This window comes from Acipenser ruthenus, chromosome 2 (assembly GCF_902713425.1).
Source record: "Acipenser ruthenus chromosome 2, fAciRut3.2 maternal haplotype, whole genome shotgun sequence".
NCBI classification, from domain to species: Eukaryota; Metazoa; Chordata; class Actinopteri; order Acipenseriformes; family Acipenseridae; genus Acipenser; species Acipenser ruthenus.
Window position 1 is genome coordinate 6,037,857 of NC_081190.1, and position 15,818 is coordinate 6,053,674.

General features: G+C 36.5%; 1 protein-coding gene across 1 annotated transcript in view; it reads left to right on the plus strand.

Moving 5' to 3' along the window:
* Positions 1–15,818, plus strand: part of LOC117404139 (uncharacterized) — a 428,486-nt gene that overhangs the window by 48,906 nt on the left and 363,762 nt on the right. The window contains exons 3-4 of the mRNA XM_058987371.1: positions 10,668–10,710; positions 11,775–11,994. Coding sequence (XP_058843354.1) covers positions 10,668–10,710; positions 11,775–11,994 — 263 coding nt within the window. The remainder of the gene's footprint in view (positions 1–10,667; positions 10,711–11,774; positions 11,995–15,818) is intronic.

A 15,818-nucleotide genomic window follows, 5' to 3' on the forward strand; every position in this document is an offset into this window, starting at 1 on the left:
GACATTTTATCAGTACCTTTTTATTTTTAACATATTTAAAGAGCAGGTAATAGTTAAGAGAGGCAAAGGGTCTGAAATTAAGCAGTTATACACAGAAGGGTAATTTAGTTTGATAAATGTGCCTCCGCTGGTAACTAATAATACATATTTTAAGTAGCACAGAAAAAGGTAGCATCATTATTAATGTCTAAGCTATAGTGTGTTTCACACAGGGTTATGGTACAAGGTCAGAGCGTATTTCATTGAATTAAAAGCCATTTTGAGCTATGGCACTCCTAATCAACTTAGACCTAAAGGTTCATAGCTCAGTTATAATGAGGCACCAATGGATTTAAATAAACAGCAAGATGCAGTGATTTATAAAGGCAATGCACTATCCTTTTAGCTCGTTAGCAATGACTGATATTCTTTATTCTTCAGGCTTTTTACCCTTAGGACTAAAGCTTTTAGCCAAATAATATCTACCTCTATTGTCAGAACATGCATTTCTGGCAGGACACTTATCCGAGTCATTATGAAAAGTGGCAGCACACAATGCAAGAGTAATGCGAATGCATACCATCTAAATAAAATCATTTTTAGACGAAGAATGTAGGCGCGGTATCTACCAGAGTTTTAAATATAGGCATTTAAAATTCCTCTTCGTATCTTATTCCTACACCCTTTAAAAAGAGGTCTAATCCTTATTACTGGAAATGTTTTGCATTTAAAGCAAATTTTTCACAAAAAAATGAGTGATGAGTGCTTATATTAATATTTTTCCTTGTTAGCTCCTATGACTTTCCTGGGCTCCTAAATTTTACCCAAAACCATGCTAATCAGGCAATATGCTAAATATGAATCTCTGAAATAATGATATTCGTAGATTATTTCTTCACACAGCCATGTTAATTACTGCAAAGATGGTGTACTGGCTCTATGCCAGGGCAAGACTTTTAACGGGTATCGATCCACCGGTCTGTAATTACCAGGTCATCTTGGACCCATATTTTGAAGGAAGTGCTTTAGTTAATAGCACTTTTGCTGCTTGCATTAGTGCACCAGTGCATTGAGCCATGTAAGTTCACTTCCCTGCTGGTTGTGTTGGGACTCACCATCACATTAGCAACTTGATCAGTCTCTTTGTTGCTTTCTTTCTCTATTGTTGCCCTTGAAGGAGAGGGGAGTGCAGGAACCACCCTTTTATCTTGATGCCTCTATTCATACGGCTGAACGCTGGTCACAATATTACACCAGCTTCATCCTGCTCTGACTGTTCCACCAGTGGTGCATTTACACTGCCCGTTTTTAGGATGGCTTAGGGCCGTCTCAGGTCTTTTTATGCAGTGTAAATGCAAACGGCAGACTCTCAGCTAAAAACGTCCAACTATGCTGCGTTTACACTGCCACCTCGGACCTAAGCTGACTCAGGACTGACTGATAGGGGAAAACCTCTGGTGGCCCTGGTGGACAGGAAGACCCCACTCGGGGCATACTAGCAATTTTAGAAAGGGCTGCAACTATATCAGAGGAGGATGAATGACTGTAAGAATCCACCGCAGAAGAAGACCAACTGCCCATATTCTTGATCAGGCTGTGATTGATCCTGGACCTCGCGGCGACGGTGGCTGCACCTATAGAGCCGAGGGGGGAGGCCTGCTCTGGAGATGAGGATGGAGACGTGGGTTGAGAACCAGTGACAAGTGATGATAGAGCGTGAGGAATCAATGAACAGAGGGTCTGGGTGGGGAGGTTTTCCTGCTGGGGAGATACCTTGCCGTTGAAAAGAAAGGAGATAGGGGACTCCATACTTGACGGCTGAATGAACTGACCACACCTAAATGAATCCATCTTGGAGGTATGAAGCAGAATGATGAAGGCATCTGTAATAGAAGAAAGGTCACAGAAACTAATACCTGCCGTGGGGAAACTAAAAGCAGAAGGGGCGCCTGATTGCAGGCGAGAAGTAAAGAGAGATTCAGCAGACAAAGCTTTGTGGTAGATTTAAATAGAGCTAAGGCAAGGCAATCCCTGACGAGGGAATGTCGATGTCTTTTTGGCGGAGCTTTGAAAGTTTAGGAGAGGGCCAGTATTTCTAATAAAGACGCAGAGAAAGCTGAGCTTTGAACAGCGCTGTTGCTGGGCTGGAGACTGGATGGAGCAGGAAAGACAAACGTTGGAGCTCCTGCAGCCAAGTAGAGAAGCTGAATGACAAGAAGAATCACCGGAGCAGGTAGGAAAATAATTGATAATATCTTGGCAGCGCTGTGCAGAGAAGTGACCTGCAATGCAAGGAGCAAGGCAATGAAGTTTAGATATTACAACCAAGCCGTTTAAGCTGAAGCACGAAATGTCGGCGTCTGAGCTTTTGCTACAACGAAAACACTAGACAGCGGGAGTGCAGGTGATCAGGGCTTAAATACTAAGAGACTAATTAGAGATCACCAGCTACACGCCCCCCAAACTGCGCTATGCTATATTTCAATTTAAATGTGTGCATTGCTTTCCTTTTATCTGAATGCGTGTGTTATTATATGAACGAATATTGAAGAAAACAGACTACTGCTATTTATTCGAAATCGTACCATACTGTTGAAACAAACTCAACAATGATATAATAATAAAACAATATGATATAAAGAAAAGGTTGCGTCTCTGCGTTTAATTTACCGATATGCAAGTGAAACAAAACTTTTCTAATGATTTTCTGTCGGCGAACATTTTAAGGAAAAGTACTCTCATGTTCACTGCTATTTTTCCTTTGCACTTGTGCTGATGAGCTGCCATACCAAACCATACCTGCAAGCGCATCTTTTAATAAGGCTTAAAACTCTGCTGTCATTCACTAACTTACTCTTTTTAGGTTATCCTCACTGAACTTACTTTGGAAATGTCTGCATAAATTATGGGATGATGCTCCTTGAGGTGGCTAAAGAGCTGCAACTGCCCGTCTGCAGATTCTACAATAAGGGGCGCTTTCTTCTTATCTACTCCATCTTATCTTTTTGTAGCCAAAATATGTCCAGGCAGATGACCTAACCCTCTTTGCAGGTGGGAAAAGATTGTCATTATTTTCTGGTGCACTTGATTCAGGTTGTGACATGTTTTATTGGATAAAATAGAAGTCGACAATCCCATCCAGTTGAATGGTTTCACAAAGACGTTTGCAATGCATCCTGGTAATGACGTAATTACAATAATCGCAATGTCACATTTCTTTGATGGTTTCATAATTTCATAGTCTTAAACCGTGATATACCGTCATACCAGTTCACCGTCCCACCCCTAAGATGTACAAACCTAAAAAATAATTAAAAGCTTGTGTGTTCTGTTCAAAAGCATTTCGATGAATTTTGATTCAGTGAGTTCAGCGGTCCATGCAAGGCAGGTATTGCAAAACTGCAGATCCTGCTCAGGGCAGAAGGTTGAAAATGAGTATAGGAATCATTTTTTTGAGGGAGGTTATATATACATATACACACACACACACACACACACTCTATATATATATATATATTATTATTTATTCCTTAGCAGACACCCTTATCCAGGGCGACTTACAATTGTTACAAGATATCACATTATTGTTTTGCTGTATGGACTGTAAACATTCTGCTGTCTCCAATGTTTTGTCATTTATTTCTCTTATGTTCACTGTGGGTCATGTTGGGAGGAAAATGCTTCAGGTTCTAGGCACCAAAATGAGAGCCACTACCCTGCTCCCCAGATACTACTACCCAGGAGCACTCGGAGGCTCTTAATGATTAATGTCATCGCAGTCCAGCCACAAACCTTTCTGCCGCAGATAATGCCAGGCAGCAAGCGCGCCTGACACTTTTAATGTATAATTAAGTAGAAAAAGTCAGCACTCGGTATGCAAATGTTTTAAAATGATAAATGATGCCATACAGCAGTAGGGATTGATTTGGTGTAAATGAAACTAATTAAGGAAATGTCAAACATAATTAATAAAACAGGTTTAAGCTGCAAAACATTGTCAATTGAATGAATGAGGAGGCATTGGCTCCCATTGTTTCAGCTTTATTTAGGGCTCGTGTTTTGCTTGTTCTTTGCTCCTAAATGCACTTTCTCCACCTCACACCCTCCCCTACCAATTCCCAGAGAGGGGGAAAATAAATTTGCTTGTCTCTCTGCTGACTGTAGAAATTAATTGCTGAAATCTTGTCCCATCCAAGTGTTACATTCACTCACAGGACATTAACATAACTAATTTGAAAGAGCCCAAATGACTGCATAATAGAGCACTGGCAGCATGGCTGACAGTCGCTGGTCATACCAAATTAGCTCTGTTTTATAATTGAAATTTTTCTCCTCCTATTTTCATGTGATTTTTTTTTGTTGTACCTTGCCTATTCATTTTTGATAAGAACAAAGGTTTTATAATTTACAAAAAGAGATCTTGACCTATAATTAGAGAGAAGAAATTGGGGGGAGGGTTTGCAGAGGGAAGACGAAAAGTCCGTTTTTTAGTCCTGGTAATGATGCTAGAGACCTTGCAGTCTCCGGGGAGCTTGAAGAATAATGGAATCTTCTATTTTTATGGGCGACCTGTGCACTGGTGCTGACTCCCACTGTGAATCCACTTTACATTGCAGATTACTTGCTTAACACTAAGAGTGCCAGCAAAACCAGGGGCTATTATTCCAAATGTCATCCCATGCCCATGCCATTTGCAGCTGCTGCCCTTGCTGGTAAACGAGTGAAGGAATGAACATCTGCCATTCTCTGCCAGCCAGTCTCTGTTGTGAGAGCCTGATGCAAATGGAGCAAGAGTTTAGTAACCCGCTGCAGCTTAGAGTAATTCATAGTGAATGGCCTGGTTTTGTTCTCTTTCAGAAGTCTGTTATATTACATCACAAGTTATTATAATACTTTTACAGTAGAGTAGGTGGCATTGCTGTTAAGATTTACTCTGCTGCACATATCCAGTTTAAATCCCTTTAATTATGCCTTTCATCAAGATGATGGATTTATATATTTTTAATCATGCATAGGCATTTATATGAAAATATTTGGTAACATGTTTATAATAGGCACCTTGATATTATATATATATATATATATATATATATATATATATATATATATATATATATATATATATCGGATTCAACACCCCGGTGTGAACGATCGCCGCCCCCGCCACCCCCCACCCCCCAACTTTTATCTGAAACTAAAATGTTTACCATTAATTTCCGTTTTTTAATACTCATGCTCAAATAATGCTTGAGGGGAAATATGAATTGTTTGCATCATCAATTGGAAGGAGTTTGCCGGTTTCAGGTGATACAGGCTCCACAGTCTGATTGATTATGCTTTTTGGATCCAGATTTTGGATATTTTTTAGACACTGCAAGAGCTTGTAACTTTTTGTATTGAACATTTTAATGCTATAGTGCTACTTTGGATGCAATGTTCATTTAATATTTCATGTTGTGTTTTCACACTGGACACTCCAATTTCTTACTTACAGAGAGTGTGCAAAGCCATTTATTTTAGTGGACCAAAAATGTCACGTGTTTAAATATATTTTTAAATGTAGTGACTTTTATTCTCACATTTTTCACCTACATATGTTTTTTTTCATGATGTGCTTTTACATTGCATTCTGTAGCTTTAAAGTTTAATGTTTGTTTTGTGAAAATATTTGAAATGACAAAACAGTGGATGTACTGCAGCAACTTTGAATTGTATTTCACCAGTCAATAAATATGTTGACTGCACTTCATGATTCTTTAGTGTGACTGAGTGCTGTGCTCTACCTTTGAATTTTAAGCATGCCTAATTGTAAACGTAACCTATCTGCTTAATGTTAATAATGCTTGTAATTTTGACCCTGCCCAATTATATATATATATATATATATATATATATATATATATATATATATATATATATATATATATATATATATATATAGTAAATTTAAAAAATATCATGGAATTATTTATGTAGGCATAAGAGCTCATTGGATGCATGTTGGACCGTTTACAACAGACCAGTTTATACAGAGCATCGAATAAGATGTTCAATATCGGAACACAAGGTTAGTCGGAATAACTTCTACTTACTGTATATTATTTAAAATCATGTTTATGTTTTAAACGAATGGCAAACTCTGAGCTGTATACAGTTAGAAGAATAGATTTGAGTTGTGGCATCTAACGACATTTATAGATTAAACAGGCCCATCGAATGCTCCACAATGGGAAAGATCAAATTGATATTTTCTCAGTTATTAAAACATTGCATATGATGATGAACAGTATTACTTTTTAAAGAAAATCATTTCATATGTAATACCTTCAGGTGTGGAAGTCAATTGCTGGTGTGCATCACCGTGGCTGATATATTGACCCTTGTAAAATCACTGAAAGAAAGAACAGCCAAATTGCTAGGGACTTTGGTATTATGTTTTGATCTCTGAAATACAGTTTACCTTGTGTATTGTAGATTGTTATAATTATGGCAGTGTGATTCCTGCTTCTCTTTTTGATGGGTTTACTTGTTTGGCTGATTAACACGTTTGTGATGCACATCAGTCAATATTTAACACTGCAGCCTTTAATAAAACCTCATTCAAATGATTGAGTCACAGTCATTTAAAAAAATGTGTTTTGTGATGTCAAATCATACATTTCCTGCTGCTTACTGTTAAATGCATGAGCAGAGAAGCTAAATGTTTTACCGTCGTACAACTGAGTGCAACGCATTTCCCAGTAAAATGTGAAGAGAATCATTTTGTGTCACTTTTGCTCCCTAAGATGTGGTGTCATTTAAATTAATGCCAGGCAAGCTATGTAGTTCTCTTAGGAAATGAAGTTTAATATACAAAAAGTACAATCTGACAGATCCATTAAATATACCAACTTTTTTTCTTTTCTTCACAACCCTTGAAAGAAATTAATGGAAAAAAACCAGGTTCATGAAATTCCGAGTAAATGCTTATATTGTTTTTTCTTTCTGCAGTGACTAATCACATAGCTTTGTTCTTGGTTCGGGATTCTACTGACAGTGGCACTTGACTGTTTCAAAGAAAAAGGTCTTTATGTTTATCTAGTTAACTGCCAGCCTAATGGCTTTCAATACATGTTTGTTAAGAGGTTAAGGGAAGGAGATAAAAACTGCTCTTTCATGGCATGACATTTTAAAGACAGAAACTGCTTTCTGAACACCAGACAGAACATGGAAGAAGAATACTGTTGTTTTAGGCTGCACCACTTTACCGAACACCTCAAATCATATTAAAATGTTAAATGTCAAATGCACTTCAGTTATAATACATGCTTTAATTGACTTCAGAAGCTCAGAATCATTGCCTAGAGTATAAGCCTCTGCTCCCATCGTCTAGAAAGCTCTTCTTTTTCATCATTGTTTATTTTGAAGCATCCCTGTGATGGGATATGTTATTTTCAATCACAAACTGCCAATATATTTTCATTGTGATGGGAGCTTCATTAAAATCTAACATTACCCATCACATTTGACCGGAGATGACTCCCATGTTGTGGTCATGTGACTTTGTTGTTTTTTGTATTATACAGCTGTAGGTCAAGTTCGGTCGTGGGTTTCGTATAAGAAAGTAACTATTATGACGGTAATTTTACAAAGCTGCCCTTGACACTGCATGCTAAATGTGTTGGTGACCATGACCATGAGCTCTGTTCTAAGATGGCTGCCATTATTCAACCTTCTCACAACTAGGCTACTTTTTTTTTATTCCATCTGCAAAGTGGTTTCTGGTCTTGCCCAAAATTACGATTGTGTAGTTTTGATGTGTTAAGGCACCCAGTTGAAATAACAGCACAGACGAAAATCACAGCGCTCGCTGTACCTCTTTTGCTACACAATACAGTAAACTGCACTGTGAATGGGGGTAAGTGAACAGGGATGTTTCTAACTCTGTTAAAAAACAGAAATCACAAACCCTTCTCATGTATGGGATTATGATAGTTCATATAGGATTGACTGAGATGATCTGTAAAGTTTACAATTATTTGTTAATGACTGAATCAACATATACTCAAGGACAGGAACAGCAGTAGAAATACGTGTGCAACCATTTTAAAAGTATTCCTTTTTTTCTGATGAATTGACAGAAATGTGTAGCAAATAGAAAATGCCATGAAAAAATATTAATAAAAATGCCAACAATGGGATATTTTTTCTTGAATTTTTGAATAGAATCCTGTTTTAAAATGCTAAGGGTTACAAGTCAAACATATGCAGCATGTATTACAATTTATTACCTTGCATTTGCCCGAGTTGTTTCTCTCCTGACAACCTTAGGTAAATCATGTAACATATTGTATAATATATGAGTGCAGGTTCTTTGCTGAGGACAGTTCTTGGTGAGCGAACTTCGCAGCTATTGGCTGCAGCTCAGTTGCTGCTAAGTTCCCTTAAGACCACAAGTTCTGCATAGTTATTTGGCAGTTGAATCACAGAAGAACAGGTATTTATAGAAAACATATGCAAAAAGGTTGATGGCATGTCCAATTGTTAGAGCTAGGAGCTGACACTTAAATACAGATTGAGAGCAGCTAGTTTCACTTTCCAGCAAATTTAATCAGTGACGGCCTCATTTTCTCATTTCATTTGAATATGTTCAATGCTTCCTCAGAATATGCAAGTTTGTAGAGAGCATATTTTTTATTCTTGAAGGCTCATTATTTTACAGTGGGGTTAGTGAACCTAGACCAGGCAGTGTAGATTATCCCAAGTAGTATTAATCAAAATATACAAAGCAAATGGGATTCAGCGGAGTGCCAAACAGGCATGTGCTTTTAGCAGCGAACAAAAATACATTCATAGCTTTTATTACAAAAGGTATTATGGGTAATTATTTTTTTTAAACCGTGCCTCTAACACCATTAACTAGTGCATTATTTAATGTACTCCCCCTGCAACTTGACTTTTACAGTTCTTCCACAGAATGAATTTGTGAATTGATGTCTCTATCACTCGGACCAATTTTAAAACTGTAGAATACGAGTGAAATGATATCACTTGGTGCAAGCATGGAAGCAATGCCTTATATTTAACAGGCTGTGCTTTATAGGACAGAAAAATAACCTTTTTGGTTTCTGTTGCTAGAATGCATGGTTTTTATTACGTTTCCATGTGCAAAAAATGTATGAAATATACAGAGATGAGATTTCTCTGTATGCAGCACTATAAAGACCAACGTGATTTTTTCAAATGCCATTCATATTAAAAATCATATACAAAAGCCATTGAATCTTTATTCTAAATTCTTAAACTAAAAGGAGAGGTAACTAACAATTTAAAACACACTTTGTTTTCTTTCACTGGCTATCAGCAATATCAGTCCCCATGTCTTTCGCTAAAATGTTTAGTTTTATTTTTGCTTTGACTTTGATGAACTCTTTTTTTTTTAAAGGCCACTTCTCAAACACAGAGTTTCGTGTTCCTCCATGTGTTACAGGTGGAAAGATCCTACCTGACCACACTCTGCTTTACGCACTCTGCTGTAGGGTTAACACAAAGATCAAATTGGCAGCCTGATGATTATAGGAGAGAGCTCCGGAACTACAGTATTTTACTATCTAGTCAATGGAAGTTATTTTCAAATGTTTACTCAAATTTGATCAGACATTTAAAGTAAGTTTCACTGTTGCCTATAGTCTCTTGACAAAATCTATAATGGCATAACTCCTTTATATTCAAAGGATTTTCTTTTTCTTCATCTGTCTCTGCCTGGCAGCTGTAATTATATGTATTTATTTAAAACATTTCAGTTGGTCGAGACAAACCATATTAGTTTTAAGATGCTCTTTATGCATTGTAGACAGAATCAGCAAGACAGAACCATGAAACCATTATATTATATTCACACCAAAATCAAATAACAACATTAACATAGTTTTAAGACAGCGGGATGACAAAATATTACCAGATAAATCATTCTGTCTTCAAAACGATGCCAGAGGCAAAACTTAGCTGATTAGCTATGACCTTTGTACTACAGTTTCTTGACAGGTAGGTTTTTATGTATAATTATATAATGGAGAGGGAAGCTGAGATAACTTGATATGTAGTTTGTCCACAACTGCCTCTGCGTCATGAACAATTTGCAGCAGATTTGTTGAAGTTTGAGACAATATTATTGTGTATCACTGATGTTCAGATATTTTCATAAGACATCTTCTCTATGCTTGTACAATAAATAATATCAGAATTGGACAAAATGAACAGTGCTATTCCTCAAATGGCAGAACGTTTTTAATTTGTATAAATCCTTAGCTTGTGTCTTTACCAATAACTTCATTTTTTTAAAAATAGGCAAAACTGAACAGTATGGTAAACTTGTGTTTTGGTTAATGTTTTTCTTCTTCTAGTTTTACAGTTATTAACTTGAGCTTGTAGGCCTGATCCCTGCTTGCATGATTCACAAAGGAGATGTGATGATTGGGAGTCCCTAAGGCTGCTGGGAGATTGAGTTCTATGCAAGAAACAAGCAGTTGCTGTGTCTCCTACAAGACACTTTAATAATGTTTCTGTTTTGATGTTAACTTTTGTTTAAACATTATTTAGATTTTTAGGAGATTGTTTAGGATGCAGAAAAATAATATGACATGGTTTTGTTTTCTACAGCCTATATGGTACGTTAATACAAATTATCTCTTTATTTTCATGTTCTACAGTTGACAACAGGATCTTTGCCTGGGGTAATGGTAGCAGTGGACAGTAAGTACACATGTGTCATATTTTTGTTGAATTTTGAGTGATTTAGTAAACAGGAAATCTAAGTTAACTTGGTGTGTGATTTTGAAGGCGATTGGTTACACCTGAGCTAATTTAGGATTGCTATTACAAGGGGGGTGGACATTTATCCAACCAAGCTATTTCAGTTTTTATTTTTAATTAATTTTCTACAAATTTCTAGAACATTTTTTTCACTTGGAAGTTGTGGGGTAGGATGTGTAGATAAATGAAAAAAAAAAAAACAAATTTAATGCATTTTAATTCCAGACTATAAGGCAATAAAAGGTGAACATTTTGAAAGGGGGTGTAGACTTTCTATAGTCACTGTATTATACAGGTTGAGGGTCAAACCCTGGTGTGCAGATTCTGACACATTTGCCGGCTGTAGCCATTGTACCTTGTACTGAAATTTACATGCTCAGTAAAGCGCTTTGAGATGCTTCATAGCTTGAAAAGTCCTGTAACTGTAATTGTTCTTTTTTCCCATAGCTCAGGTTTTGTAATGTGTGAGTTTCAGAGCTGTAACCTTTAAAAGTCACACATGGTTCTAAAACACAACGTACCATTTTAATAATCCTGATGGGAATCATGGATAGCTATGAATTCCCCCACTAACCATTATACAGTTTATTGTAAATGTGTAAGCTAAGTTTGCAGTTTGTTGATACTGTGCATCTACCCAGCTTTACCATGGTCTACCATTTTCTTTTCACTGTCCTTTTCTTTCTGTTTGCAAAGATTCAGAGTGGTTCTTCTTCCTGTCCTCACACGTGGTTCTTTTGATCCAGTTTGAGTTGAATTAATCCTTCAGAGCATTTATTTCCTTAATGTTTTGTGACAGCTCTCTGGTAAACTGGTCTTATGATATCCTTCTGGGGGTGTTGATTACTCAGCCTTCCTAAGAAGCAGATTTTCTGTTGTCAGACACAAGGCTGCTTGCTTCACCATTAATGTGAATTTAGAAAAAAACAAAAACCATTTTAAAACACTCCTTTTAAGAAAATACCATTATTGAAGATTAATTTCTCATTTCAAAATGATTTCAGGCTTGGCAGTGGGGAGAGGTCCATGAAAACCTATCCGGTGGAAGCTTTTTTGCCATCCAATCGGGACGATGATGTCACTGCCATTGAGGTGGCCGGAGTAGCTTGTGGCAGCCGGCACACGTTCATCTGGACTCAATCCGGACATGCTTACAGCTTCGGTAATAACTTCTATGCACAGCTGGGTTACGACTTCAGGAAAGTTGACTTCAAAGAACATCAGGTATAGTAAAACAACTCTAAAAGTCTCCAGACTTGTGTGTGTTTTCAATATAGTTGTTGATTTATAATCTTATAATTTGAATGACTCATACTGACAGCTTTTCTTTCAGATACATACCCGGTGTAGCTGATATAAGTAATGGAAGAAGGGCTTGTTCACTGTAGGGAGCTAGATTAGCAACTGCTATGTTCTAAAACTCCAAGTGAAGCACTATGGGCATGTTGTTTCCCTGATGATGCAGATTTCAAACAAACTGCTGTTAAACTCAACAGGTGGCGCTCAACTGTTTCTGTGCTCAAATCATCAGATACACCAGGGAGAAGAGGTGGTGTGTTTCACCAATGGCAATATGGCTGCATCCATGCAGAACGTACAGGGGGCTTACAGCAAGAAAGTAAAGTAAAAATTAGTGGAGTCTGGTGATGCTCACTAGTGCTAAACAGCATATTAGGTCTGCCCAAGTTACATTCTATGTCAGATATAGAAACATCTCACTTAATAGTTCAAAATGATCTGGTTATTCAATATACAGTAATCCCCTGACAGAACACACTTAAAGGGAGACAGGGAAAATAAGCTTTATACTAAAAGCATATGCCTTTCGTGAATAAACTAAACACTGCACATTACTTAAAATGTGTTTCCTGATTAAGTTTTCTGAAAGCTGCTGCAAATAGCCTGTATATAAAATAAAAGTACTAACTTCAATATTAAATGCAAAATTGATATAGCAATATACATTTTTATAAATGGAATAACATGTAAATAATGTATGCAAGGTACAGTATATTGTATTACCTTCTTGGACTTATTTTTAAATGTAAAATCACCAGTTTAACCCCACATGGCAAGTAAAACTACACCTCCTTTGTTTCCTTGGAGTCCAGAAAGAACACTGCTTAGTTATAAAAAGTATAACCTAATTTATGGGAGAAGAAATGTTTATTTAGTATCTAGTTAAACAGGCTGATAATTAATTAAGCCGGGAATTTGCAGTCAAAGACAAAAGTATTTGGGCAGTTAAAAAAAAGAAAGTGATGTAAATTACAGTAGAGATTCAGCTTTATAATAAAACAACACATTATTACATAACATGCATACAATGAAAAATAACATGCAAAAACGAATTTCATACTTTGGCAAAAGTATTTGGTCACCCTTACATCAGTATGTTGTATGCCCACCCTTTGCATCCTTTACAGCTTGCAGTTTTTTGTTTTTTTTTTGTATTTTGAAAACAGTTCCTGGCATCTTTCTGAGATATTGTTGCCCATTCTTCAACACACACAGCTTTGAGTTCTGCAATTGACTTTGGTTTCCTTTTTGCAACAGCAGCCTTTAAGTCAATCCACAACATCTCAGTGGGATTCAAGTCTGGGAACTGAGATGGCCAATCCATAACTATAACCTTCCACTTTTTCAAAAATGCTTTTGTAGACTTCACAGTATGCTTAGGGTCATTATCCTACTGGAATACAAACTTCCGTCCAATAAGCCTTCTAGCACTGGGTAACAAATGAGAGTGCAAAATGTCTTGATATTTTACAGCATTCATTGATCCTTCTACAATACAAAAGTAGCCAGTGCCTGAGGAAGAAAAACAAGCCCATACCATCACACAACCTCCACTATGTTTAACACTGGGCATGATTAACTTTTCTTTAAATTCTTCTCCTCATATTGTTTCTTTCTTGCTGAAAAAGGTTATATTTTGGATTCGTCTGACCTTAAAATTTGGTTGAAGAAATCATCAGGCTTCTTCAAGTATTCAATGGAAAACTCCAATCGCTTTCTCTTATGTATTGTTTTTAACAAAGGTTTGCATCATGGTTTTCACCCATGGACATTCATCTTGTTAAGGTATTGATGAATTGTTTGTGTATGAATTTCTTGACAATGTTCTCTCAATTCTCATGTCAAATCTTTTGCTGTAATCCAAGGATTTTGCCAGGCTGCTTGAATGATTCTTCTTCCAGATTTTGCAGAACTTGTTCTTGGTCTTCCACACCTGGAGCTAGTTGCAGTAGTTCCTGTTCTCCTGTGTTTGTCAATAATAGCACACACAGTGATTTTCAGTAAACCGAGTCTCTCTGCTTTTTTTGTGGTAGTTTCTCCTTTTTTTGTTTAGTTGATATTTGTCAATAATTAACAACAAATGGGTTTAATACAAAATATGTTGATTGCCCAAATACTTTTGTCAGAGTATGACATTCATTTTTGCATGCTATTTGTCATGTTATGCATGTTATGCAATAATGTGTTGTTTTTATTATAAAGCTGAATCTCTACTTTAATTTATATCTTTCAAAAGAACAATTAGAAATTATAGAAATCACTTTCTTTGTGATTTTTCTCATTTTAACTACCCAAATACTTTTGTCTGCGACTGTATGCGCAGAAGTTTCCATTTTATCAAATCAACTTTACACAGTATTAACTCTCTCTCTCTCTCTCTCTCTCTCTCTCTCTCTCTCTCTCTCTCTCTCTCTCTCTCTCTCTCTCTCTCTCTCTCTCTCTCTCTCCGAATTAGGCCTTTAAAACCCACCATGGTTGTGGGGCTTTTGGAGCTCCAGCTATCATTAAATTCTCATTTATCTGTGTGAAAAATATGGATTCCATGGGAGAAATCAATTAGTAAAATTGGCTTATCTCAACAGTACTGCTTCCATCCCAAGGAAAAAAATAAAAACTTCTGTGCTGGCACTCTGTCACCTTAAATGCCTCTTCTCATGAAATGCTATCAAAACATAACTGCTAGGCTTGAGACAGCAATTTTTTAATATAAGAAATAGATACAAGTACTGTAAAGTGATATTGAACCGCAGTTGTAATGTAGCTGTAGTACAGATTAGCCATGAATACTGTGCAATGAAACTGCAATCTAACTGGAATCCCCAGTTGTCCTGTCTTAATTAATTTACTTTATGAGTGTCTTAAATTAGCTATTTTTAATAAACTATTTGTTTTCAGGACTTGGGCAACATCCAAGAACATGTAAAAGTCTTTTTACAGATCTTCTTGTTTGTGATATGCAAAATAATTGATTTTAGCAATGACACAAAATCCATATTATATCCAGGTGTTTGTGTGTGTTATACAAAGAACCAATTCCATGCATGGCAATGCATGTTATAGACAGGTGTGCATTATACGATGTGTGCTTTCCTTTATGTGTGAAAAAACCGATTTTGAACTCTGCACCTTATCATGGGAATAAAGGATATATCAAGAAAAACCGTGACTTACGGTATGTGTGTAATGGACGGATGCGGTGATAACAAGCCAGCCTTCGGACAATGACACAAATACCTTAAGTCATGGTATTTGACGTATGCCACAATTTCTTCCATTTTTAATAAATAAGCTCCCCAAACTCATTTGGAGGTACTGGTATGGTAATGTATTACTTTTTACAAGGACATACAGAGTAGGCAGTATGGAGATTCTGTATCCTTCATATCCGGTGGTTTTCTGAAATTCTTCTGTTAAAATATCCTCATATAAGTATAAAAAAGTTATCAAAGTTTGCTTACATCTTTGTGATTCTCAGCGTTTTTTAAACAGTGTTGGTTTAAAATGATCTGCAGTATGCTTAGCAATAGAATGTATTTGTGATGCAATACAGTATGTCACAATGAGAAAAAAATAAATAAATAAAATAAATAATCTAGTCACTAACTTTTCATGACATAACATAAAAATAACTCATAGAAATGCAGCCACACGAGTGGATTGAATGTCCTTATCCCTGTCTTTTATTGACAGTTTTTTTTATAAGGTTGTATGATAGAATTAGATAGGAGCCCACATCCATCTTTTTCTGC